The 26,189-nt window shown below is 34.0% G+C and overlaps 4 protein-coding genes and 2 pseudogenes across 6 annotated transcripts; 3 read left to right on the top strand and 3 right to left on the bottom strand.

Annotated features, from left to right (window-relative positions):
* Nucleotides 1-2,962: 2,962 nt before the first annotated feature.
* Nucleotides 2,963-6,395, top strand: LOC104768942 (uncharacterized; annotated as a pseudogene). The gene is made up of 12 exons (XR_015593178.1): nucleotides 2,963-3,348; nucleotides 3,434-3,539; nucleotides 3,821-4,045; nucleotides 4,131-4,213; nucleotides 4,302-4,402; nucleotides 4,495-4,618; nucleotides 4,710-4,863; nucleotides 4,947-5,083; nucleotides 5,170-5,340; nucleotides 5,413-5,637; nucleotides 5,745-5,978; nucleotides 6,076-6,395. The product of XR_015593178.1 is annotated as an uncharacterized LOC104768942 (transcript).
* Nucleotides 6,396-7,606: 1,211 nt separating this feature from the next.
* LOC104768941 (ribonuclease TUDOR 1) lies at nucleotides 7,607-12,847 on the top strand. 2 transcript variants are annotated; one of them, XM_010493042.3, is made up of 16 exons: nucleotides 7,607-8,015; nucleotides 8,348-8,506; nucleotides 8,661-8,735; nucleotides 8,824-8,940; nucleotides 9,055-9,162; nucleotides 9,248-9,454; nucleotides 9,538-9,753; nucleotides 9,840-9,947; nucleotides 10,040-10,210; nucleotides 10,290-10,487; nucleotides 10,570-10,920; nucleotides 11,017-11,247; nucleotides 11,334-11,522; nucleotides 11,614-11,892; nucleotides 11,975-12,352; nucleotides 12,434-12,847. In XM_010493042.3, exons 2-16 carry the CDS (start codon nucleotides 8,354-8,356, stop codon nucleotides 12,620-12,622), a joined length of 2,970 nt encoding a protein of 989 aa, XP_010491344.2. In that variant the 5' UTR covers nucleotides 7,607-8,015; nucleotides 8,348-8,353; the 3' UTR covers nucleotides 12,623-12,847. The 2 variants fall into 2 exon arrangements, with proteins under 2 accessions (XP_010491344.2, XP_010491343.2); XM_010493041.3 differs by having other exon boundaries at nucleotides 8,344-8,506.
* A 381-nt stretch (nucleotides 12,848-13,228) lies between these two features.
* LOC104768940 (calnexin homolog 2) lies at nucleotides 13,229-15,815 on the bottom strand. Its single transcript, XM_010493040.3, has 6 exons — nucleotides 15,419-15,815; nucleotides 15,248-15,317; nucleotides 13,961-15,090; nucleotides 13,811-13,882; nucleotides 13,611-13,730; nucleotides 13,229-13,525 (listed from the first exon to the last, which is right to left on the bottom strand). Exons 1-6 carry the CDS (start codon nucleotides 15,503-15,505, stop codon nucleotides 13,406-13,408), a joined length of 1,599 nt encoding a protein of 532 aa, XP_010491342.2. The 5' UTR covers nucleotides 15,506-15,815; the 3' UTR covers nucleotides 13,229-13,405.
* Nucleotides 15,816-15,950: 135 nt separating this feature from the next.
* Nucleotides 15,951-16,961, bottom strand: LOC104768939 (uncharacterized). The gene is made up of 2 exons (XM_010493039.3): nucleotides 16,727-16,961; nucleotides 15,951-16,629 (listed from the first exon to the last, which is right to left on the bottom strand). Exons 1-2 carry the CDS (start codon nucleotides 16,742-16,744, stop codon nucleotides 16,159-16,161), a joined length of 489 nt encoding a protein of 162 aa, XP_010491341.1. The 5' UTR covers nucleotides 16,745-16,961; the 3' UTR covers nucleotides 15,951-16,158.
* Nucleotides 16,962-21,627: 4,666 nt separating this feature from the next.
* On the top strand, nucleotides 21,628-22,960 carry LOC104768938 (auxin-responsive protein IAA31-like). The gene is made up of 3 exons (XM_010493038.3): nucleotides 21,628-22,174; nucleotides 22,554-22,638; nucleotides 22,720-22,960. Exons 1-3 carry the CDS (start codon nucleotides 21,892-21,894, stop codon nucleotides 22,757-22,759), a joined length of 408 nt encoding a protein of 135 aa, XP_010491340.1. The 5' UTR covers nucleotides 21,628-21,891; the 3' UTR covers nucleotides 22,760-22,960.
* Nucleotides 22,961-23,436: 476 nt separating this feature from the next.
* On the bottom strand, nucleotides 23,437-24,422 carry LOC104772151 (calcium-dependent mitochondrial ATP-magnesium/phosphate carrier protein 3 pseudogene; annotated as a pseudogene).
* Between the last annotated feature and the right edge of the window lie 1,767 nt (nucleotides 24,423-26,189).

Raw genomic sequence — 26,189 nt, 5'->3', positions numbered from 1 at the left:
TGCTCTAATATATAAAGGTCATTAGATATGAAACCCCAATAGCTGAAGAAGATCCTGAGAGAAGCCACATTACTGAAACTATCAAAGTGATCCAAAACTAATGACTAGAATAAACTAGTATGCATCAATGAACCTGTTATATAAAAAACTCAGCAACTTAGGAATAGCTCTACTGATCTCTGCAAATCTACACACATTCTTGACAAAATTTGCAATAATCAGAGCTAATAAAGAACAGATTTTTTTCCAGGAATGTTATAATTCAACTAATCCCCCAGATCGCATATTACTGTTTCCTACAGAGAAATCAGATTAGGGTTCTTCAATTCTCTTCACATTCATAAAAAAAAAAGTAAAATCAAAATCAAAACTTGTCTGGTTCAACGCTTGAAGAACAAGAGAACATAAACAAATCAAAAGAACAAAAAAGGGAAAAAAATACTGAACAGGGAAAATTACCAAATCCAGCATTGAAAAAAAATAATCACGAAAAGTTAGCTTTTTTTCCATAGAACTTTATTGCTAAATTCGCAGAAAAGGGTAAAAGAACTTTACAAAAAGTATGATCCCCAATTGAATCAAACGCTACACGAAAAAGCTAATTAGATTTATTAAAGTAAGAACGACGAACCTTTAATAAGGTTATAGAGGATGAGAAGTAAAAAAGATTTACCCAACAAAAATTAGTAGAAGCAAATATCTTCAGGGGAGAATTAGAAACGATGGGGAAGGAAGAAGAAGACGATAAGAAGGTGTACGATTCTTCAGCTTCACAAAATTGAAAGCTCTCTTTTTTTCTTTTTTTTTTTGTTCTTTTTTTCTCTTCTTTTGAGGCACCGAAGCAATCTAGCTGGACACATTATATACATTAAATACTTAATTATTTATTTTCCCTTTTTGTTTATTTTATTTAATATACTTAAGATTCAGAGAACGAAAACGCAACACGGTTGGAGTTTATTCGCGACATGTCACATGTGTCATCTTTTTTAATTGCTTAAATTTTTTTTTTCTTTTGGTCTCAATTTTAATCGTAATCGGACTAAGCAAACTAGCTTTTCAATATTTACACTAATCGATTTGATTTGTTATCTCAATCAACAAACCGATACTGTACTTGGTTTATATCACTAAATGCATAGGTGTGATTTTAATCAATATCTACTCGGTATTTATTGTTTACTAATGTAGTAGTATTAATTTTCATTTAAAAGTGATTTATGGTTTATTTATTTTATAGTTTAACAAAATCGATGAAAAACAATCAAACGTACAAGTACAATATTGTTGTCAAAACAACATGAAACAAAAAGTTTTGTTTTACATAATCAATCATACGCAGAAATTGTCAACTCATGTTATTATTTTTCATCATCCTTCTTCCAACACGTTTATTTGATTCACCTTTACGTATTTTATTCAGTAGTTAGTAAGTAACATATTAAAATTAAATATATAAACGCGTGGCGGAGAAGTCGATAAAGGGAATAAAAAACTATTGGATTGAGACAAGAACCGGCCTGACGTTGAAAATTGTGGACAAATCCCATAACCAAACCGGTTGAACCGATTCTATCTTTACTATTAAAGCAGAAATACTCTCTAGAGTAAAATGGACAATGACTTGGTTTTGGTAGGTTTTTCATTAAAAATGATTAGAGAATCACAAAATTTAATCTAATTAACCTATAGTTTCAATTTCTTTAAATGACGAAAATACCCTCGGTCGATCACTTAAAAAATTACCGGGTCGGGACGCGGATCCTTACATATCCGACTACAGAAGGAAAAAAACCCGCGGATCTGTTTGTACTCCAGAATAATATTTTTTGGATCCAATATATTATTTCATTCATGATTAGTTATTTAAGATCCTAAACAGAATTATTCGTTATAGGCAAACACTCTGATTTCATTTTTCTTTAAGGTATTTAAATGGAAACCATAAATTTTAATTACCAAAAATTCGGATATTTACTTAATTATCGATATTGATCTTAACAGATAATTTTTTTAAAGTAATATTTAGTGATTCAGTTAAATCTTTAAAAACGAATATTCAAGTTACCAAATCTGACTAAATTGCTTGATTTCTGATATTATAATATTTCCTTAACGAAATTATAGTAATTAATTGTGAGTAGTATAGATAGAAAGAATTAAAAACATAGAAATTATATATATGTAAAGTTGTAAACTAATTTACAGAAAAGGTGTACTGTATATCCCACATCGACTAAATATTTTGGAATATGGTTCATAATCACTATAAATATGTGACTAAAATGTTTTGAGTACAAATGAGCAGGAAACTTGATTTATCAGGTATCCAAATTTAACAGTTTAATTTGGTTCTATATTTGAGAATATTTAAACTTTTAAAAAGTAAACATATTATAATATATTTACGTTTTTTAAGAAGTTTAAGATATTATAAATATTTAAATTTTTATAGAATGTTTAAATTATTATAAATATTTGAACTCCGTCAAAAGTTTAAAATATTATAATATATTTAAAGTAATATAATTAAGTAATATTAATATTTTAATTCTTAAAAATTTAAAATATAAAAATTTTTTGAGTTAAATCCGTTAAAATATGTAATTTTTTCAAGCTATAAATTAAACCATGGAAGCAGGGTGTGTCTATCTTCTTACAAAACTACTATCCAATATTGCGGAGTGTCTATTCTCTTACAAAACTACGTACTATCTACTATTGTGGTGTGTCTGTTTTAGTGAAAACTACATTTTACAAACTACTTACTCTATTAGAATTTCCAATTTACTGTATAGCCTCAGATATACAAATAAACACTATATAAACAAAGAAAAATAAATTAAAATAAAAAACTATATTACAAAAATACAAATTACAGAAAAAATAACTAACAAAATATATAATCCTGTTATATAGCACGGGTATCACCTAGTTTAAAAATAAAATCATTAATATACAGTTTAAGTAAAATCATTAATGGTAATTTCAGAGATATGATCGAATTCCTTACCGGAGCAGTAAGCATCAATTTCACAGTCAGCGCCATCGTTGACGACCCCGAATCACCAGCCGAGACGATGGTAGCACCAACGTTCGCCACGTGTGCTCCAAGCGCACGACCTTGCTTACCGACGCGTGGCTCTGGCTCACCTCCTCGTAGCCGTAATAGCAGTGCTGGGCTACTTCTCCTACTCCTACTCCTCATCCTAGGTTTAACGGTCTTTTGTACGGACGCAGATCCTTCCATGTGAGCCTTTCTATTCAAATGGTGAGATATTTTAAGATACAACTTTTGGACCGTATAGTGAGTTTTCCTTGCCGTAAGATTACAACTTTGCAGTCTAGGTAAAACAAAAAAAAAATCTGATCTTTGTTATTTGATTTTGTGGTTTTTAATGAGCTGATAGTGATTTATAATGTTAATGATCAGGACAGTAAACATTACTGAAACTGAACTACCAAATAAGACTATGGAAGCTAAGTCTCTTCAGGGCATGTTTGAGTTATTTGATTCTGGTTTCTTCAATGAGACTAAAGTAAGTCTTTTTCTTTAATTCTAACTGTAGTTTATGCTCTGAACCTGGATCCTCATTTTGGAAGTTGGAACTGTTTGTTTGGTGATGAGTTCTGTAATGAAATCTTAAACAGTTAGTTGCTCATCATATATGTCTTGGGTTTAGTTCCAATTTTTTTGCCTGAGTGGTTTGAACTGTGAATTTGATTTTGTTCATTTAGAAAGCCATTTTGGTTTATTTCATAGTTTATGTGTTTACTTATCAAGTTGTCACAATGGATAATTTCAAGTTAGTGTATATAGATTCAGGAGATTGCAAAGGGGGTCACTGAAATGAACGTTCCTATATATCAAGCCAACCGGAAACTCGTCGCTACTAAGAATGGCGGGTTGGAAAATTCGTCCCCGCTCGTGTTTAATCCGTCTTGGAACAGAGAGGTTCCACGAGTACATGGCAAGAGATTCAAATACCCTTCAGTGTCTGGATTAAAACTCCCTAGAGATGAAGAAGATATCGCCTTCATGAGTGTAAGTTATATCTCCCTTTTTTTGTTGTTGTCATTTCGATAGATATATGTGTAGATTTATCTGATTTGAGAATGCATTATGGCAGGTTCTTGAACTTGGAGAACTTATAAAGACAAGACAAGTTACTTCCAAGGAACTTGTTCGGATTTATCTCAAGCAACTTAAACGGTATGGTAGCTTCTGTTCTCACTCAGTGTTTGCAAGGGATTCTACTTGATCTGATGTTGTTTATGGGGATTCTTGAAAAAAAATAAAGGTACAACCATGTTCTTGAAGCGGTGGTTACATATACTGAAGAATTGGCATACAAACAAGCCAAAGAAGCTGATGATTTGCTCTCTCAAGGAACTTATCTCGGTATCTTTTCTCTCATGTCATATTATCTCATTGATGGATTGGTGACCAATAGGTATTTCAAGTTTCTGATTGTGGTTTTTTTGCCGTGATAGGACCTCTTCACGGGATTCCATATGGTTTGAAGGATATAGTTGCTGTTCCCGGATACAAAACAACATGGGGTTCAACTTCTTTTAAAGACCAATTTCTTGATATTGAAGCATGGGTTTACAAAAGGTACTGAAAATAAAATTTGGCCATGTTCATTGAGTTTTCTTTTTAAAATTTGGCAACGTCAATAAGACGCTTGGTTTTTTTCTTTGTTTAGATTAAAAGCTTCAGGTGCAGTTTTAGTAGCAAAGCTGGTTACGGGGTCTCTGGCTTATGATGACATCTGGTTCGGGGACGGACTAGGAACCCGTGGAATATCGAGGAATTCTCTACCGGGTCATCAGCTGGACCCGCTGCTTCCACATCGGCTGGTTAGTTAGTTTTACTAGAAAACTGAATCAAGATTACGTTTCTGTTTTGGCTATAGTTGAAAAATTTATAAACTTTTGTTCAGGTATGGTTCCGTTTGCCATAGGCTCAGAGACAGCAGGCTCAATGACATACCCTGCAGCTCGGTGTGGCGTAACAGCATTGCGTCCGACGTTTGGGAGTGTTGGTAGAACCGGAGTGATGAGCATATCCGAGAGCCTGGTATGGTACAAATAGCAGCTGTCCTAATATGCTCAAAAACGGAGTGAGAAGTATAACCTTTTAGGTTCCAACTCATCTTGTTACAGGATAAGCTTGGACCTTTCTGTAGAACAGCTTCGGATTGCGCTGTAGTCCTTGACGCTATCAAAGGGAGAGATCCGGATGATCTCTCATCTAGAGAGATCGCGTTTGAAGATCCCTTCTCTGTGGATATCACAAAACTTACTGTTGGGTATACCAAAGATGCTGACATGAAGGTAAACAGATAGTTTTTAATCCCTCAGAACAATGACCCGGGTTTGTGTTGATTTGACATTTGACTTCTTCAGGTGGTGGAAGTTCTTGGGTCGAAAGGTGTGAATATGGTTCCTTTTGAACTAAACTATACAGTGGAGTCGGTTCAAGGGATATTGAACTTCACAATGGATGTAGACATGTTAGCTCATTTTGATGAATGGCAAAGAAGTGGTCAAGACGATCTCTATGAAGCTCAAGATCAATGGCCGGTTGAGTTACGACGTACTCGTCTAATTACAGCCGTAGATTACATTCAGGTCTTTCTTTACCCATTCCGGCTTTATGATTTTGGGTTATGGGTTGGTTTTGTGATGATTATGTCCGGTTTTATTTATTTATCTCTCTGATTTACCCGCGTACGTAGGCGCAAAGAGCTCGTGGGAAGTTGATCCAAGAAGTCAAGAAGAGCTTTACGGTAGATGCGTTTGTTGGAAACGTGACAGATTGGGAGAAAGTATGTATGGGAAACCTTGTCGGTTTACCGGTTCTAGTGATTCCGACAGGTTTCAAGAACATATCGGATCCACCAAACAAGAGTTGCCGGAGAAGAACAACAACCAATGCTGGAATTTATGCTCCCCCGGAACGTGACCACATCGTAAGTAAAGTTAGTAAACCATTATATAACTTATATGATGTGGCTCTGCGAATTGAAATTGATATATAACCTTCAATATATATTGGTTGTGTGTTAGGCGTTGGCATTGGGTATGGCGTACCAATCGGTCACTGATGCCCATAGAAAGCGACCGCCTATTGATGATATTGGACCGGATGACTCAATACCAAATCCGCCTCGAGCTTTAATCCCTCCCCGGAGATTACACATTTGAATATTTCTTTGTTTTTTTTCTTTTTTCTTCCAGTTGTTGTTGTTACATTAGGAAATAGTCAAATCAATGTTGTGTGTTTTTTTTTATATGAGGAAGTTATGTTATAACTTGTTGTCTCTGTCCCAAACTCCCTATGAGCTATAAAGTCAAATGTTATACGTTTAATTGGAACAGTTTTTGAAGATCATGCGTTCGTAGTGGTAGCCTGGTGGACAGAACCGGACGTATATTTAAATGGTATACCATCATCCATACTGTTATTTTTATTGGGGGATTTTTGTGTAATGATTAACCCGTGAGAGGGTTTTGTTTCCACATCGAACGTGACTGACGGTGATTGGAATTTTTGGAATAGCCTTGTACTGGTATTGAAAGTGGAAATAAACACGTGTTGTTTTAGTTTGTTTATCTTTTCGTGTCACTTTGTTGTAATGTGTATGTGTTTGAATTTTTTTATTTGCTGTACTAGAAGAGGAAATGGGAAATGCGTGGGTGTAGAATTTGGTACGTATTTAATTATTTTGTGTGTTCGGCGAGTTTTCTTGGTGTGGGGAATTTAATTTACTTTATTGTACCACCCTTTGACTTATTAAACTCCTGTTAATTGGTTGATCAGTTTTTAGTTTTGATGATCTCCACTTTGTGATAAGATTAATTTCAACTACAAAAGTTGACTTGATAATTTATACTTATCCTTTTCACACAAATTAATAAAGAAGCTACAACTTGACATTTATTTTGGGTATAGGCTAGGTTGCACAAAATATTAACTACAAATTCGCTTTTATTTATGGTCACATGCAATTTAGTGCCTCGTTCTTACAAAATTAAAATTGCCCCCCCTATTTATAACCTTCATAGCTAACAGTAGGTGACAAACCCATCCATGAATGGAAAATTCGGAATTAAATAATTAGACACAAAAGAATAATCTGTACTATTAATTAATTCATCCAATCGCTACCAAACACAAATAGCAAAAATGTGAAAGCCATTAGCCATATAAACTAGTTCAGAAAAACTAAATACATAACAAAATACTATTGGCCGAAGAGACTCAGTATCTTATAGTAATAAACTAGTTCACAAATAAACTGATTCATAACTTAAATAGCTAGCTATTAGCCTATTACATCAGTTAACTTTTTTGAACAAACGTTTTATATAACTTAGCTATGAGTTTTATTTTATTTGGCTTTTTATCAACTACTAGGATAAACATGGATATTTATTTATCAATTAGTTTATATATAAGGTAATTCCAAAATACTTTTTCCGTTTTTGTCGATAAGCAATTTTGTCTAATCTGAAACGAAGAATCTGACAATGTTTTGTTTTACCGGAAATTATAAAAGCCTAGTCTATAAAAGAAAATAAATCACAAGGACTATGTATGCAAAATTTGGTTTTATAACTTCTAAAAGTTGAAACAGACAAGTTGATGAGTCTCAGTTTCATCGGTACGACCTTAAAACCAACTCTTTTCCGTAATAACAAAATCTATCTAACAAAAAAAAAAAAAGAAAAAAATGGCACAAACCCGTAATTTTATTCGAAACATTGAGGTTAAAATAGACAAAACACTTTATATCATCTTCCTCCTCTGTTTTTTATAGTACTTGTTTCACCTCTCTGCACAAATCCCCTGAGCTCTCTCTCTCTCTCTCTCTCGAGATCCGCCGTTTTTGTAACTCCTAAACTCAGAGAGAGCTTTCTTCTCTTTTTTGTTCAATCATAGATTGAATCAGAGAGGGAGACAAGAGCTAACTCTTTATCCAGATCTAGTTCCTATCTCTTATAAGGTAATGTTCGTCGGAATGATCGTATAATTCTTGTAGATCTATCTGTTTCGTTGCTTCATTTGATCGTTTTTTTTTATTTAATTCCGATCTGATTTTCACGTTATTGTGATTTGAGCGTTATAGTTTTTTTTTTAGCTTTGATTGGTTTTGGTTATAGTGCAGATCGAGACGAATGTACGTATCTGCGATTTATTAAAAGATTGATTCTTTTGTAACCTCTTTTTGAATCGATGCATGTAGCTTTTGTTTTTGTCTCGTTCGTGGATTTTGATTATCTGATCGGGACAATATTTGAGTTTTGGGTTGAAATGTGTTTAATTGTGTTAAGATAGTGAAACATGGCATCGGCGAATGAGAACCAATGGCTAAAAGGAAGAGTAAAGGCTGTAACATCCGGAGACTGCTTAGTGATCACGGCTTTGAGCCACAGCAGACCCGGACTCCCTCCGGAGAAGACCATTACTCTTTCTTCTCTTATTGCACCTAAGTTGGTGAGTTTCAAACTACCTTTTTGACAGGTGTAAAATGTTTTGACACGATAGCTTTTGTCACCACCAATCATAAATTGTTCTCAAGGACAAATCTTTTTACTTTTTTCTTTCTTTCTGCCCGCTAATTTACAGTCAATTTTGTGTGTGTTTTAAGGCTCGCAGGGGAGGTACAGATGAGTCTTTTGCATGGGAAAGCAAGGAGTTTTTGAGGAAACTTTGCATAGGAAAGGTACAAAATCCAAATTCTTAGACTTTGTTATTACACTAGGTATTGTGTTTGACTAAAGTATATGTTTTTTTTTCTAATAATTCAATAGGAAGTTGCTTTCAAGGTGGATTACAAAGTGGAAGCTATTGCTGGAAGAGAATTTGGCTCTGTTTTCCTTGGCAACGAGAATCTTGCTAAGCTTGTTGTTAAAAATGGTTGGGCAAAGGTGATTACCGTTTTATTTCAACTTGAGAATTTGAGATGATTCTGTCTGAAATGTGGGGGTGATGTGACCTTAGCTTTTCTTACATGAGGGAGGAACTCTTGTTACTATGGACAGGTTAGACAGCAAGGTCAGCAGAATCAGGATAAGGTTAGTCCTTACATTACAGAGTTGGTAGAGCTCGAGAAGCAGGCTGAGCAGGAAGGATATGGTCGTTGGAGCAAGGTTGGTCTTCTCTCTCCTTTGCTTATTCACTCCAAATTCTGTTCTGATGTAAATGATTTTGATTATGGTTGTTACTTGACTCCAGGTTCCTGGTGCTGCTGAGGCATCTATCAGAAATCTTCCTCCTTCTGCTATTGGGGATTCTGCTGGTTTTGATGCCATGGGTCTTTTAGCTGCAAATAAGGGAAAGCCTATGGAAGGTATTGTTGAGCAAGTCCGTGATGGAAGTACTATTCGTGTTTATCTTCTTCCAGAGTTCCAGTTTGTTCAAGTATTTGTTGCTGGAGTCCAGGTAACTAAACTTCTTCTCCTGATCGTGCTGCATGCGAGGTTGGCGTTTTGACATATATAACTTATGTTGCTCTTTCAATGTAGGCTCCATCGATGGGAAGGCGAACCGCAAATGGAAGTGTTACTGAGACAGTTCCAGATGAGCCGAATGGAGATGTTTCTGCTGAGTCACGAGGTCCTTTAACGTCAGCTCAGAAACTTGCTGCCTCTGCTGCAGCATCATCCTTTGAGGTTTCCTCTGCTGATCCATTCGCAACTGAAGCCAAGTACTTTACCGAGCACCGTGTTCTTAGTAGAGATGTAAGGGCTTTTTTTCTCAAAAACGTCTCTCCTGTTTATCTGTATTTGGCATTTGGACTAATCTCAATTTGAGCTGGTTATTGCAGGTTCGCATTGTTCTTGAAGGCGTTGACAAATTCAACAATCTGATTGGTTCAGTTCATTATTCTGATGGTGAAACAGTTAAAGACTTGGGTTTGGAGCTCGTTGAAAATGTATGTGCTTTACTTAAGCAGTTATTTTACTTTCAACATGAATTGCATATTAAGCTAATGGACTGATAATGATTTCTATAATATCTTCTTAGGGTCTTGCTAAATTTGTTGAATGGAGTGCTAACATGATGGAGGATGAAGCTAAGAGAAAGTTGAAAGCTGCAGAACTTCAATGCAAGAAAGACAAGGTTAAAATGTGGGCAAACTACGTTCCTCCAGCTACAAACTCTAAGGCAATTCATGACCAGAACTTTACGGGAAAGGTAATATGTCCTGGCCAAATTATTTTTTGAATGCTGCCTCTCTACTCTGCTTATTAATTCATTGGTTTTATCTCTTTAGGTAGTGGAAGTGGTAAGTGGGGACTGTGTTATAGTTGCCAATGATGCTGTTCCAATTGGGAACCCAGCGGCAGAGAGACGGGTCTGTCTTTCGAGTATCAGATCTCCAAAAATGGGTAACCCACGTAGAGAAGAGAAACCAGCTCCTTATGCTCGGGAAGCAAGAGAGTTTTTGAGACAACGACTTGTTGGCAAACAGGTATTGCGTTGAGCCTTGTACTCATTGCCTTTGTTGTGTGCTCACATATGAACAAGATTTGGTTTCCCTTTCCCTGCAACAGGTTATTGTTCAAATGGAATACTCAAGGAAAGTCACCCAAGGAGATGGCCCTACCACATCTGGAGCTGCTGATAGGTTCATGGATTTTGGCTCAGTGTTCCTTCCATCTGCTGCCAAAGGCGATTCCGATGAAGTGGCTGCATCATCTGCTGACGGTCAGCCGGCTGGAGTGAATGTTGCTGAGCTAGTTCTTTCCCGTGGTTTTGGAAATGTAGTTAGACATAGAGATTTTGAAGAGCGATCAAATCACTATGATGCTCTTCTGGCTGCTGAAGCCCGTGCTTTGTCTGGAAAGAAAGGAATCCATTCTGCAAAAGAATCTCCAGCCATGCACATCACAGACCTCACTGTGGTTAGTAAATATATCTGTACACATTTCTTAACTAATCTCATTTTCCTTGGTAGCCTTTTTCAGTAATCTAATTGGTAAAGCATATATTTGTCTCAGGCGGCAGCTAAGAAAGCTAAAGATTTCCTTCCATCCCTCCAAAGAATCAGGAGAATACCCGCTGTCGTGGAATATGTCCTCAGCGGACATCGGTTTAAGCTTTTTATTCCAAAGTTGACATGTAGCATTGCCTTTTCATTCTCTGGAGTCAGATGTCCTGGCCGTGGCGAACCTTTTTCAGACGAAGCTATCTCTGTAATGAGACGTAGGATCATGCAAAGAGATGTTGAGGTAAACAAAATGCATCCCTATATCTACATCTCAGTCTCCTATTCTCCTATATGGGTTTTTCATAGTCTGTTGTAATAATCACACAGATTGAAGTTGAAACTGTGGATAGAACCGGTACTTTTTTGGGATCCATGTGGGAGTCAAGGACAAATGTGGCGACAGTTTTGCTTGAAGCTGGTTTAGCAAAAATGCAGACCAGCTTTGGTGCAGACAGGATTGTTGAAGCAAATCTTCTTGAACAGGCAGAGAGATCTGCTAAAAACCAGAAACTGAAGGTGACAAGCAATAAATGTTATTGTAAAAAGCCTTCTCCCTTTCAAAATGTTTAGACCAAAGCCAGCTAAACCGTTTTTGATGTTTTTTCAGATTTGGGAAAACTATGTTGAAGGAGAAGAAGTCTCAAACGGAAATACTAATACAGTAGAAACCAGGCAAAAGGAGACCCTAAAGGTTGTGGTTACAGAAGTACTTGGAGGTGGTCGGTTCTATGTTCAATCTGCTGGAGATCAGAAAATAGCTTCCATTCAGAACCAGCTTGCATCCTTGAGTATCAAAGACGCTCCCATTATTGGATCCTTCAATCCTAAAAGAGGTGACATCGTCCTTGCACAGTTTAGCCTTGATAACTCCTGGAACCGTGCAATGGTAATTCCTATTCACTTTCTTTATTTTCGAGTTTTCTTTAGCTTCTTGCTTATTCATTTAAATCAATACTTGTGTTGTGTAGATTGTGAGTGCACCTCGAGCAGCGGTCCAATCCGCAGATGAGAAGCTCGAAGTGTTCTACATCGATTATGGAAACCAAGAGACAGTCCCATACAGTGCAATCAGACCAATCGACGCTTCGGTATCCGCAGCACCAGGGCTTGCTCAGCTCTGCAGACTTGCTTACATAAAGGTTCCAAGCTTGGAAGAAGACTTTGGTCCTGAAGCCGGAGAGTATTTGCATACGGTGACGCTAGGTAGTGGTAAAGAGTTTAAAGCAGTGATTGAAGAAAGAGACACATCTGGTGGCAAAGTCAAAGGACAAGGCACTGGAACTGAATTTGCTGTCACTCTCATTGCTGTTGATGATGAGATCTCTGTCAACGCTGCAATGCTTCAGGTAGGTTTTCTCTCACCTTGTCTTAAAAAACATTTCTAAGAATTGATATTGATGATGATGAGTGATGATGATGATGAACAGGAAGGAATAGCAAGAATGGAGAAACGTAAGAGATGGGAGCCTAAAGACAAACTAGCTGCTCTTGATGCTTTAGAGAAGTTCCAAGAGGAAGCTCGCAAGTCGAGAATTGGAATATGGCAGTACGGTGACATTGAATCCGATGAGGAGGACACTGGTCCGGCTAGAAAGCCTGCTGGTGGTCGCCGGTAAATTATAAAAAACCCGAGAAGTTGTGATATGGTTCAAAGGGACCATGAGGTAGGGAGAGAGAAGCTTCGGTCGGTTTCTCTAAAGAGAGTTTAAAGCCATGTCGAACTTTTTGTAACGTTTTAGATTTGTTTCTTCTTCTTCTTTTAATTTATACTTTTTTGGTTGTTATGAACTCTTTAAAGAAATTTTCCATGTAGGACTTGAAATAAGGGGAAGTTTGAACCATGCTTACAGTTTTTTTTTTTTGTGTTTTCTGGTCCAACTTACCTTTCTTCTCCTTAAGCATTATATTATTCAACTATCCTCAATTCTTTATGTCATACACACATTAAAGTAGAGAAAAAACAAAAATCAGTGTCCACAAAATCTTACAATTAATATTTGTCTTCTTCACTTAGACGTTACGATTTGGATTGCGTTCTAGGATTAAGAGCATGTTATTTCTTCATGAACTTAAAAAGGTTCGCCTGAAAAGTGGAGCACATATGAGATTTTATTTTAAACGACAGGTGAGTTGCATATAAGTGTGTATTCACATGAGTCTCGTGCTATTAGCATCAAGAAAGACTCCAGAAGTACAAACTTCGAGTTCTTAACACGGCCAGGTGACATTGTCAGTCTGTTATCATATTTCAACCCAAATGTTGATCCACATTCAGATTCAAGTGAGAAACTAAAAACCATACAAAAATAAAAAAAAATAAGCATGTTACAATCTCGTCTTTCTACTGTCTATATAAGGTGTTAAAACCAAACAAAGAACCCCAAAAATCAAAATCTTCTCTAACTGTCACGCCTTGTCGGCCTCTTACGTGGCACAGCCGCCGTTTCTTCCTTCTCTGTCTTTGACTCGCTCGATGAGGCCTCTGTTGATGTTTCCGGTTTCTTCTTTTCCACATTAACCTAACAATTCAATACCCCAAATTTCGTTACAACCAAGACAAGCCAATAAAATTACACCCAAACTAAAATTGACATGTTTTTTTACCTTTGCACCCCCAAATATTAGCTTGAAGAAGAGGGAGAGGAAGGAGAGGAAGACAATCACGATTGAAATGAGCACACCGATGGTTAAGTTTGGCTGTGTTTCAGCTTTCTCAATGAGTTCCTACAAAACGAAATTACAGATCCTAAGTAAATCATCCTTCTACATATAATATGTTCTTAAGACTAGAATTGACAACTTACCATGATCTTTGACTTGTATGCACTCAGGAAAGAAATGTCTGCAACCTTGTACAAGAGGTCGAACACCTTCTTCTGCAGCAATGCACAGACACATATAAGTAAAAGGGACATGTGTAACTCTTTCATATCTTGTGGTGAAAATCAATTTACCTGGTAGCTCTTGAGACCATTTGCCTCACCAGCAGCTTCATCCTCTGACTTTTGTTTCTCTTTCTCAACATCAAACTTAGGCTTCCATGTGGTTTGTCTGTACGTTTCCGCAACCTTTTCGTCCTTAGCTATCAAAATGTTGTCAAATATGATACCATCTTGCATTGTCCAAATCTCAATACCAATGGCTGCAATAGGTTCGAAGTTTGGCCTATCAAGCTCAAAGTAGTCAGGGTTTGGTATGTCTCTGGGTTTCCAGATTCCCTTGTAAGCTGGGTTATCAATGAGAGGTGAGCTCCACTTGCCCTTGTAAGCAGGGTTCCTAATCATTGGTCTCTTCCACTCGCCACATCCAGGTGCTGTCTCACACTTGGGGTTAGAAACCTTGGGAGCTTCCCACTCACCATCTTCCTCATCATCCCAATCTTCAGGCTTGCTTGCCTCAGGGTCGTCAACCTCTTCAGGCTCATCATCCAACCATCCTTGAGGTTTCTCAGCTTCCTTATCTTCAATCTCCATGGGTGCATCCTCATCCCAGTCATCAGGCTTCACAGCAGTAGGATCAGGAATCTTGGCTCTCTCATCCCAGTCTTCTGGCTTCTTGTCCTCAGGATCAGGGATGGTCTTGGAAGGGATCAAAGGAGGCTCAAAGTCTTCACCAGACAGTAGATTACCCTTCTTCTTCTCCTCACCATCAACCAAAATCGTCACCTCATTATCAGGTTTCAAGATAACAGTGTAAACATGAGAAAGCTTGTCAAACGGAACAGAAGGAGGGAACTTGAGATGGTGCTCAACAAACTCGCCGCTCTTAGGATTCTTATGCTTCAAGATAAAATGCACCTTGTTGGTAGCACCACACTTGTCAGGTCCAAACATGATAGAGTAAGGAGAATCATTATCAAAACCTTGAGGAACCCATCCAGCTTCTTGAGGACGAAGGTACTTCAAGTAAGCACCACCACACTCAAGCCCTTCTTGGAAACGAGCCTCGTATTGTAGAACAACAGTTCCGTCTTTAAGGTAAAGTGGCTCATCAAGCTCTTTCACAATTCCGTACTTTTTAGCTTTCTCGCTCACTAGAAGTCCGTAATCATCATGCCCTTCACTCTTCTCGTGCTTCCACACACCTAGAAGAGTTCAAAAAAAACAATCATTTAAACAAGAAAATTGCCAGATTCACAGAATAAATCTGGAAATCAATAAAGTCAAAACTAATTCTAAGCTAAACCATTCATTACAAATTCCAAACAAAGAAAAATCAACTCGAAGCTTTTTTTTGTTTACCTTGGTATTCAGGTTTCTCTGAAACGATCCAACGACCATCAAAAGACTCGTCGAACGATTCATACAGGACCTGAAAAACATAATGCCAGGTTATTACAAAAACAGAGGGAAAAAAAACTAAAAACAGAAACTTTTTTGCAACGAAAGACAAAAGATTAGTTAACAAAATACCGTTTGGTCGTCACAGTAGCAAAGACTCGAAAACGAAAACAAAGCTACAAGAAGCAGCGAAACGTATGTAAAAACCCTTTCTCTCATCCTCGCAGAGTTCTCCAACACAATCAAAATCGAATCAAAAAGATAACGAAGCAGTTGAGATGTTTAGTTTTAAGAGATTTCTCCCGAGGCTTCTCGTGTCGTCGTATATTTATTATATTTATACGTCTTCTTCGTATTTGGATTTAGACCTACGAACGTCATTACGAGTCTTCTTCCAATAATATATTACTCGCCACGTGACATTAACCTATCAAATATCGACACGTCATCCAAGAACTAGGAGCAATACGTGTCTTGACCATAGTATTGGGCCTGGGCCCAAATATAAATAGATTACGTCGGCTTGGTTATAGATAAATTTCAAAGCTCATATAAATAAGAACAGCATCTATATATCTCACACTCAAACCGACAAAAACTGGTTAAATCTGAATTTGAGTCTCCAATCCTAGATCAAAACCACACGATTAAACTGGACATATAATAATCAAAACCTGGTTATTCGATTAGACATCATATTTTACAAAGTGTTCGAAAACAACAACAAAAAAAAAACACTGAAGTTGTCTTACCACAGGATTAAATTAATCGAACCTTAATCCCGTTCGACCTCCTAACAAGAAGTCGTTTTATTATAGGAAATAAAACATGCAATTACAAAAACACATCACTAAATTAAATGGAAGCTTAAATTAGTGAGCCGCGTGCATCTTAGGATCAACTCCGACATCCTTAAGCGTCAAGGCACGAGGTTTGTGAGCGAACTGATCTTTCCTGATTGGGTCAGAAATCACATCCTGCTTGTCAAACTCTTGAACGTGAGCTATTTTCCTAAACCACGACCTGTTAGCGAACCGGTCCGCTTCGTTTAGAACTCGATCGGGATCTTCAATCTCGGGGATAGTCTCTCTTATCTTCTTGTTGACACGCACGCCAGGGTTTTCGTGTAGATGATGATACGCAGTGTAAACACCGAACGTTACAGACAATGAGATCAATCCTATGGAGACGTAAACAGGTGTGAAGTCAGCTTTTGTAGCTGCTGCCGTGGTGGAGGTTCTCTGACCACCATACTCAGTCGCCGCAGTAGAATACGCTTTGGATCTTGGTATTGTAGGAGCGGTGTAAGTTCTTAACCTTTGCACCATGCTTTTCAAGTAACCCTTCAAACATTTAAAAAGATTAAAAAGTCAAAACCGAGAAGAGCAAATAAATCATAGAGAAACAAACGACGTACGTATTAGGTTACGTTTTACTTACTGTTGATCGAACGGCCATAGCTTATCTTGACAAGTGATTAGTAAATTTTTGCTGAAAACAAAAGCGAGAGATCTTGTGATTTTTATTATTTGTGGAGTGATGATATATACTTGGGAGTGTTTTAGATTGTGGATTATAAAAAGGAAGATGGAGACATCTGGAGCTCAGAAGAGAGATGTAGAAGTTATACGTGTAAGCAGTTGAGACCATGCAGTTTCATTCGTGGAAGTGTCTTGAAGATCCACGTCACATCAGATTCCTTATTATTGGGATTTCACTGCAGTAATATATATGTAGTTTATTTTCATTGGTACTTCTGTCAAATTGAAAACATAAAGAAGTACATGAGATATAAATCTATTATTAATTTTAATGACTAAGAGTAAGACCTAATTCTTATCGTTTTTACACTGGTAAAGTTCTAGATAGTCCACCTCATTACGTGGTCATTCAGATTTGGTTCACATGATACACACTAATTTTTATGTGTTTAGGTACGTATTATAAATTTCAGAAACTTTTAACGTAATGTTTATGGTAGCCATTATTATTCTATGTAGTGTGTGTATTTATATGAAAATATTTAAATAACTAATACTATCATGGAGTTTTTAAAAATTTTAAATTTCGTAGATGTCCTATATCTAGATATATAGTGAAGTGAACTGTTCATAATTCTAAAGAAAAGTAAAAGTAAAGCTATTTAGGATAAGACTTAACTAAAGTGGACAAATCTTTCTCAATAAGGAATTAAAACAAGTTTTGTCTATTGATTTAAATATAATAAATTGATACGAGTTGAACTAGTGCTTGGTGCTTACTAGCTCCCATTAATGGAATTAGTGCTTATTCGACGTTAATTATTGTCCATTGCTATTTTTGTTATAAATAAAACGGTGTAAAGAAGCTTTACAATCCTATATAAAGAAAGGCCTACACATTAATTTAATTTATACCATTTATAATCATATTCAGTATTCACATTCATCTCGATCTGCTTTACATTCTTAATCATATACTGTATTTTAGATAGAATCATAGAATTAAGGCCTTAAACATTCAGATTCAGAAACAAAAACAGAAAAAAAAAAAAAAAATTCGTAGTTAATTTGTTGAAAATGAAATGGTACTTATTAATGCCACATATGTTTCTTTTCATTTTTTGCTGTTTTTTTCTGAAAATAATTTAATTTTTTTTGTCAAACTGATACAAACTCAATAATAGTGGGTTAAGCCGATGAGGTAAGTCATAAGTGGTCCTCGTATGACCACTAAACCAGATCAGCTCTTAGAATATGTAAATGTTATTTCTAGTGGAGATGATGACATTAGTATATAATATAGCTACAATTCTTGTATTTTTAATTGTCATGAGGACATTTTTTTAAAAAATAAGAATATAGGACGAACTGATGCAATAATAGAGGAAATTAAAAAAAACATACTTGTAGATGTTAAGTACGTGTATTATCATATCACCCACAGAAGATGGGTTCGATGCCTGAGGCTTCCTCTTTTTTTCTTTTTGACATGACGCAAAATTAACTTGATCATTCTTACGAGTAAAACTTGTAAATGTTGGTTATTTGGAAATTAGTCCTACTACTAGTAAATCAAGAAAAAAGAAATTAATTAAGCTACGAAAACAATAGTTACGCACTTACGCTAGGAAGTTGAAAATAATATAATAAACAAGTGGAAGGATAAATATAGCAAAATCCCCCAAAAGCTATGCCGACGGAAAGAAGAAAAACAATAGAATAAACTCCTTGATACTTCTTGTCATGTTTTCCTTCTTTCTGAATATATATTATAATTCCGCTAGCCTCAACACTATATAGTTGAAATCGTTGATTTGTATACTAGAGTGATTCGACAACTATCTATATTATATCAATAATTGAAAGCAAAGCAGCAATAACATTTTTTGCTAAAAAAAAAGAAGTGTTGTTCGCATTAAGAAAAAGAAGTGTTCAAAACATATCTCAAGTTTCATAATTATATTTTTGTTATAGTTGATTGATAATTATGTTGATTATACAACATATATTAACGATATTAAATCTTTGTAGTAGATTTTTTTTCTTCCGTAAAATCGATTAATTATGAGATCAGTGATCTACTCTCTAATCTAAAATGGCCGCTCTCCGTTCATAATAAGTATCAAAGTAGAAAAACAGATATAAAAAAGTCGATTTAAATTTCATAATTAATGTTATTTCTTCAGACCATTTGAACTAATTGTTTCGGACAGAATGAAGGCTTTAAATATTTTATTTTCAACTATTATAAAAGCAATAACGCAAATGGATTTTCTTTTAGAAAGTAGAACATGCACGTTATTTAAATGTATATTAAATTTTTTACCGACGTTAGGTATATATAACTTTCAAAAAGATTCCATATGGGTTGAAATAAAACTGATGAGCAAAGACATAAATATTCATGTTTAAATAAAAACAAGTTTTTAGATATGGGACCAGATGAAGCCATTATAAATGGGGGTGAAGATGTAGAAAGACTTAAAGAAACACTATAACGGTTCAACTCTCACCTTTGTTAAAATTATAATCTAAGCAAGCAGGAGAAGAAAAAAAAAAGAAGATATGGAGGATGAAACGGAAAAAGACGACGGCTGCGTTAAGAAGCTTTTGAGCTATATAGTTAGCTCAAGTTAATTAATTAGCTCGGTTCCGTTATCTTTCTCTGAAGGAGAGGATACAAACGGCAAGTCATCAGAGGCAAAGGGAAGGCTACGCCTTTCTTCTTCGTATCTTTAAAATTTATTTCTGTTTTCTTCTTATTTTTCCGGTGGTGATATTCTCTGACGAGAAGTACGTATTCCGATTGTTTTTAAGTAGTTCTACGATTGTTCTTGTTTTGTCCTTTGAAAACCTATCTTTATATATATTAAGTTCCAAGTTGCGATTCACCAAGTATATATAGTAGTACCCGCACCGTTGCTAACTTTATTAACGGGATGTGAAAGAGTTTGAGACGGTTCTATGTAAAACTAAAGAGTCAATTTGATTACATATGGCATATAATATTTCTCTTGTTTTTATTTTTATTTCATTTAATATAAAATAGTGATTTTGTGACCAAACCCACCTGAATCTGCCCTCAGCCGAACCTCCCATGAACGAAAGAAGTTGTTGCCAATGACTCCCATTTCACAGTCAACACTTTCTTACCAAAGTTATTGTTTTTCTTTCGTTTTAGTTCCAACTTCCAAGTCATGATAGCGTTAACAATGAATCCGTAACATCTTAACTGTTCCGATCGTTTTATGCTACTATATGTGTATTGTTTAGTTGTTACTACTCTTTTGTCTCACAAGCAAAATTTGTCAAATTTTCTGATTAGTGAATTATTATTTAAATTGCACATTTTACCTTTTTTTAATTTTAATGAAAAACTGTCCACCGAAAAAATATAATGAAAATGGACAATTAAACCACTGATTTTTTTTAAATAAACATATGCTAAAGCTGAAAATAGCTTTTTAGAATAAATAAGTGTTTAGGTATAACATTGTTGTCATCATCATGAAGCATATTTTCTAGTCGAAATTTTAAAAAATTAAATGATACAAAAGACCAATAATTGAGATATATAAACTGATGGCGAAAATATAACGAATATGTTAAATAAGTATATTATTTTTAAGTCAATGAAAATAATTTAATTCTATTGCTCATATATATGTCAAACTGTAAAAGCTAACCATCATTAATATATATATATATATATATATATATATATATATATATGTTCAGAGTCAGCTATTCAGAATATATGTAATTCATCGGAGAACACTATAACTAAATCAACAAGCATGAATTTTACAAATGAAGACAGACTGTCTAAGTTGATTTTCAAAAGTTAATTTGAGCTTATTTCAAAAGTTAACTTAAGCTTATTTTAAATAGTCTAAATACAATCAACTATTTTAAATCCACCATGTTTTAGATTCATTCAAACATTAAATAGATAAAATCTTAATCAACAATATTTTTTTTTTTTGTAAACCATAGCAATACTTTTTTTTCATAGCAAAACTTTACTCATGATTAGTTAATCATTATATATTTAATGAAAACTAGAGATAATGTTTTTTTCCCATCAAAACTAGAGATACTTTTTTAATTTAATTATTTTACGAATCTGAGTTTATTCATTATTTTCTATAGACATTTTAGTTTATTTAACTAAAAAAATTCTTCAAAAGCTACAATCTAAAACTCTCTAAATTCTCAGTTATGGCCTTGAGATTATACACTTCAAAAATATTAAAGAAAACCTATTAAATGAAAATGATTAATATAAAACCACAGCAATACTTTTTACATAGCAATTAATTAATCATTTTATATTTAATGAAAACTAGAGATAATGTTTTTTCCCCATCAAAATTAGAGATACTGTTTTAATTTAATTATATTATGAATCTGAGTTTATTCATTATTTTCTATAGACATTTTACTTTATTTAACTAAAACATTTCTTCAAAAGCTACAATCTAAAACTCCCTAAATTCTCAGTTATGTCATTGAGATTATACACTTCAAAAATATTAAAGAAAACCTATTAAATGAAAATGATAAAACCATAGCACTATTTTTTTCATAGCAATAATTTACTCATGATTAGTTAATCATTATATATTTAATGAAAACTAGAGATAATGTTTTTTCCCATCAAAATTAGAGATACTGTTTTAATTTAATTATTTTATGAATCTGAGTTTATTCATTATTTTCTATAGACAATTTACTTTATTTAATTAAAAACTATATTGAAAAGCTACAATCTAAAACTCTCTAAATTCTCAGTTATGGACTTTGAGATTATACACTTCAAAAATATTAAAGAAAACCTATTAAATGACATTGATTAATATAAAAATACATTTTTAATTAAGAAAATGCAGTCTTGTCTTTCTAATTGAGATTTCTTCTTAGATTTTTGTTTTAATAGATAACTTTGTTTTTAGATTGTTTTCATCTATTTTGATAATATCATGCAGATTGTTGAATAAAAACATAATTATACATATTTATTTGAAAATAATACAAAATACATAGATAATTTACCAATTCGAACGAACAGTCAGAATATATATACTTGAATCACATATGGTTTTAAGGTAAAGGTCTCAATCAATGAACTCTTCTGAAAGGTCTCAATCAGTGAGCTCTTCTGAAAGATCTCAATCGGTAAGCTCTTCTGAAAGGTCTCAATCGGTGAACTCTTCTGAAAGGTCTCAATCCGTGAACTCTTCTGAAAAGTCTCAATCAGTGGCGTCTTCATCTTCTGAATCTCGCAATATCCTCGAAATATATTATGAGGGAAACGTCGTAGGGGAAGTCGATCTCTTAAGGTACAGGAACTATGAGGGTCTCGTAAATGCTCTGTCTAATATGTTTGGAGGAGCAACAATTAAGTGTAAGTAACTAAAAAAATGTTTTTAGTCGAAGAAAAGTAAAATATATCATCTTACCTTTTGTTTCTCGAAAGCTATCATCAGAATTAAACAAGAAAAAACAAGTACTTAGTTCATATGCATATTCAAAATAAATAAATAAATAAATAAGAAACTTTGCAAAGATATAGAAATACACAAGTAAAAGAAACTACGTAGTCTAATGATTTGTGCTAGTGTGTTGTTTCGTAGTCTAATGATTTGTGTTAGTGTGTTATTTTGCAGTCTAATGATTTGTTTTAGTGGTGTATTGCTTTGATCAGTTCTACAAAACTTATTAAATGTACAAACCACATACATAATTTAATTTTCCTAAGTAGGACTTTTCTTTGATTCCAACAGATGGCAATGTATCTAGTGATCACTATACGTTGACGTATATAGACAACGATGAAGATTGGATGATGGCCGGAGACATCCCTTGGCAGTATGATCCATCTTAATTATCTTTCTTTTTTTATATATATAATCCCAGTTACATGAGCCTTGACTCTATGTTTTGTTGCAGCGATTTTGTGAGTACAGCTCAAAAATTGATCATTACGTGACCGGATCCTTGATCATAAGTACCACCCGACAATACATGCAAACGAAACTCCAACGAACCATTTTACATCTCTTCAATTGAAGTGAACTATTATCTAAATATTCCTGTGTTGCAAAGTCAACTTATATAATTTATGTAAAAAAAAAAAAAAAACTTTTACCAACTATTTAAACAATACTCGTCTCTCTTATTCGCGGTCAAATTGTGTAATTAGTTAATATTAATGGGGGAGATGTGAGTTTTCTTTATACAATAATTAATTGAGTTTTTTTTTTTCTTTTATTTAAATTAGTGGTGATGGTTCTATGGTTTAGGGTTTATAGGGTTTGAGTTATGAATTTTTTCTGAATTTTTATTTGGTGATAGTTTTACCATTACGGGGGAGTTGTTTAGAACGTTCATATTTTATGTTTTTAGGTCAATTTCTTTTTAGTCCAATTTGTGAACTGTCCGAGATTGCATGATTTGCACCCATGGGATGTTGTTATTCCCTTTTACCAAAGACCGAAGACGAGCTGAAGTTCCACCCATATTTTCAAGATTAAAGTTTATGTCCGAAGAAATTTGTTGATATAATTTGTTCGTTCTTGACAAGTGTCCATGACGTATGTATTCCGTTTTTCTATTGTAAAGTTTTCGTTTTGCATACCACGTTTGTCGTGCGGGAAAGTATTGGTGTATGGGTCGACAGTGCATATTGGACTTTGTTGATGTCAGTTATATACACTCTTGTATCATTTATTAAGAAAAACAACACAATAATAAAGATTTTTCCCCAAAACCCTTCTCTAGTTTCTACAGAAACTTAAGGATTTACGGCTTCAATGCTCTAACCAGTATCATGAAGAATATATGTCCTAGACAAGTCTTTTAGCATTTCATATGCAGATAGGTCAATTCCTGCATAAGGAATGCCAAGAAGAGAAGGAAAGAGACCCTTGTAGAATGCTCGGGGTCACTCTCGAACCTATATATCCTTTGTGAGCTTCCACAACTTTCGTGTTTTTCCACCTTCACTGACACAAGTCTGTAACCGAGTCTTTATGAAATCCATAGGGTAAATAGCGGTTTGACCAATCGCAACAGCCATTCCACCTGCCAAAAGCCTCCTGATTGTACCAATATCACCGTCCTCTCCCCCAATCATGGGTTTTAGCATTTCATAAGCACAAAACTTAATAGTGCTTTCACCAACTTTCATAACATTTAACCCATTGCCTCTGAAGAACCCCCTCAACTTATCTTCTTAATGGTTGAGAGCACCCCTGCGTGCGCCCTTTGAACTTGCAAAACAACTTTCAGGCGATCAAGAGGTGCAGTTACAGTTCTAGAAACAGCTCCGGCTAGTCCACCAGCGAGAAGTAATCTGCTTCTTTTGAAATGTTTGCTAATACCATCAGGTATAACAGCCTGCTTCATGAGGATATAACAAAAGAAAATCTCTCCACTCTTCAAATATTATAGTTCCATTGTTGTCCTTATCAACATGCCCCACAAAACGAGCAAGTTCCTCATCATCGATCTCAATGCCTACAAGAACATAACTGTGGGGCTTATATAGGTAGGTTTGTGATACTCAACAATCAAATGGGAATACATAAACACAGTTAAGAACCGATCAATTATAACATCAAACACAGTGCCAAAAACTCCAAAATTCCCATAAAGGTTGGAAATTTATGTGAAGAACAGTAGAAATGGAACTTTGATGAAGCAAAATATCAAGAGGTCTGGATAAAGGCATGTAAGGAAGAGCTGTTATTGATAGAAAAGAATAGAACCTGGAACCTTGTTGATCTTCCTGTTGGAGTTAAGCCAATTGGTTTGAAATGGGTATTTAAAACCAATTGGTTTGAGTTTATTTTAAAAGTTAATCTAGGCTTGTTTTAAATAGTCTAAATAAAAATCCACCATGTTTTAGATTCATGAAAACGTTAAATAGATAAAATCTTACTCATTAATATATATAAACATATATATATATTTTTTCTTTTTAGTAAACAATAGCAATAATTTACTCATGATTAGTTAATCATTATATATTTAATCAAAACTAGAGATAATGTTTTTTTCCCATCAAAATTAGAGATACTGTTTTTGTTTAATTATGTTATGAATCTGAGTTTATTCATTATTTTCTATAGACATTTTACTTTATTTAACTAAAAAACTATCTTCAAAAGCTACAATCTAAAACTCTCTAAATTCTCAGTTATGGCATTGAGATTATACACCTCAAAAATATTAAAGAAAACTTATTAAATGAAAATGATTAATATAACTAAATCAACAAGCATGAACTTTACAAATGAAGAGAGACTGTATAAGTTTATTTTCAAAAGTTAACTTGAGCTTATTTTTAAAAATTACTTTAAAAGTTAACCGAGGCTTATTTTAAATATTTTAAATAAAATCAACTATTTTAAATCCACCATATTTTAGATTCATGAAAATGTTAAATAGCTAAAATCTTAATCAACAATATATTTTTTTTTTTGTAAACCATAGCAATAATTTACTCATGATTAGTTAATCATTATATATTTAATGAAAACTAGAGATAATGTTTTATTCCCATCAAAATTAGAGATACTGTTTTATTTAATTATTTTATGAATCTGAGTTTATTCATTATTTTCTATAGAGATTTTAGTTTATTTAATTAAAAAATTATCTTCAAAAGCTACAATCTAAAACTCTCTAAATTCTCAGTTATGGCATTGAGATTATACACCTCAAAAATATTAAAGAAAACTTATTAAATGAAAATGATTAATATAACTAAATCAACAAGCATGAACTTTACAAATGAAGAGAGACTGTATAAGTTTATTTTCAAAAGTTAACTTGAGCTTATTTTTAAAAATTACTTTAAAAGTTAACCGAGGCTTATTTTAAATATTTTAAATAAAATCAACTATTTTAAATCCACCATATTTTAGATTCATGAAAATGTTAAATAGCTAAAATCTTAATCAACAATATATTTTTTTTTTTGTAAACCATAGCAATAATTTACTCATGATTAGTTAATCATTATATATTTAATGAAAACTAGAGATAATGTTTTATTCCCATCAAAATTAGAGATACTGTTTTATTTAATTATTTTATGAATCTGAGTTTATTCATTATTTTCTATAGAGATTTTAGTTTATTTAATTAAAAAATTATCTTCAAAAGCTACAATCTAAAACTCTCTAAATTCTCAGTTATGGACATTGAGATTATACACTTCAAAAATATTAAAGAAAACCTACTAAATTAAAATGATTCATATAAAAATACATTTTTAATTAAGAAAATGCAGTATTGTCTTTCTAATTGAGATTTCTTCTTAGATTTTTGTTTTAATAGATAACTTTGTTTTTAGATTGTTTTCATCTATTTTGATAATATGATGCAGATTGTTGAATTAAAAACATAACTAT

The sequence above is a fragment of the Camelina sativa genome, chromosome 20, assembly GCF_030686135.1.
Source record: "Camelina sativa cultivar CO46 ecotype springtype chromosome 20, ASM3068613v1".
In the NCBI taxonomy this organism is placed as follows: domain Eukaryota; kingdom Viridiplantae; phylum Streptophyta; class Magnoliopsida; order Brassicales; family Brassicaceae; genus Camelina; species Camelina sativa.
This window is presented reverse-complemented; position numbering and strand designations above follow the sequence as displayed.

Coding starts and splice junctions, on each gene's coding strand:
- LOC104768938 (XM_010493038.3), top strand. CDS start 21,892: ATGAACTCTTCTGAAAGGTCTCAATCAGTGAGCTCTTCTGAAAGATCT. Junction 22,175..22,553: donor TGGAGGAGCAACAATTAAGT/GTAAGTAACTAA, acceptor TGATTCCAACAG/ATGGCAATGTATCTAGTGAT. Junction 22,639..22,719: donor GCCGGAGACATCCCTTGGCA/GTATGATCCATC, acceptor GTTTTGTTGCAG/CGATTTTGTGAGTACAGCTC.
- LOC104768940 (XM_010493040.3), bottom strand. CDS start 15,505: ATGAGAGAAAGGGTTTTTACATACGTTTCGCTGCTTCTTGTAGCTTTG. Junction 13,883..13,960: donor ATGGTCTCAAGAGCTACCAG/GTAAATTGATTT, acceptor GCATTGCTGCAG/AAGAAGGTGTTCGACCTCTT. Junction 13,526..13,610: donor TAATATTTGGGGGTGCAAAG/GTAAAAAAACAT, acceptor TTGAATTGTTAG/GTTAATGTGGAAAAGAAGAA.
- LOC104768941 (XM_010493042.3), top strand. CDS start 8,354: ATGGCATCGGCGAATGAGAACCAATGGCTAAAAGGAAGAGTAAAGGCT. Junction 9,754..9,839: donor ACCGTGTTCTTAGTAGAGAT/GTAAGGGCTTTT, acceptor TGGTTATTGCAG/GTTCGCATTGTTCTTGAAGG. Junction 10,488..10,569: donor AACGACTTGTTGGCAAACAG/GTATTGCGTTGA, acceptor TCCCTGCAACAG/GTTATTGTTCAAATGGAATA.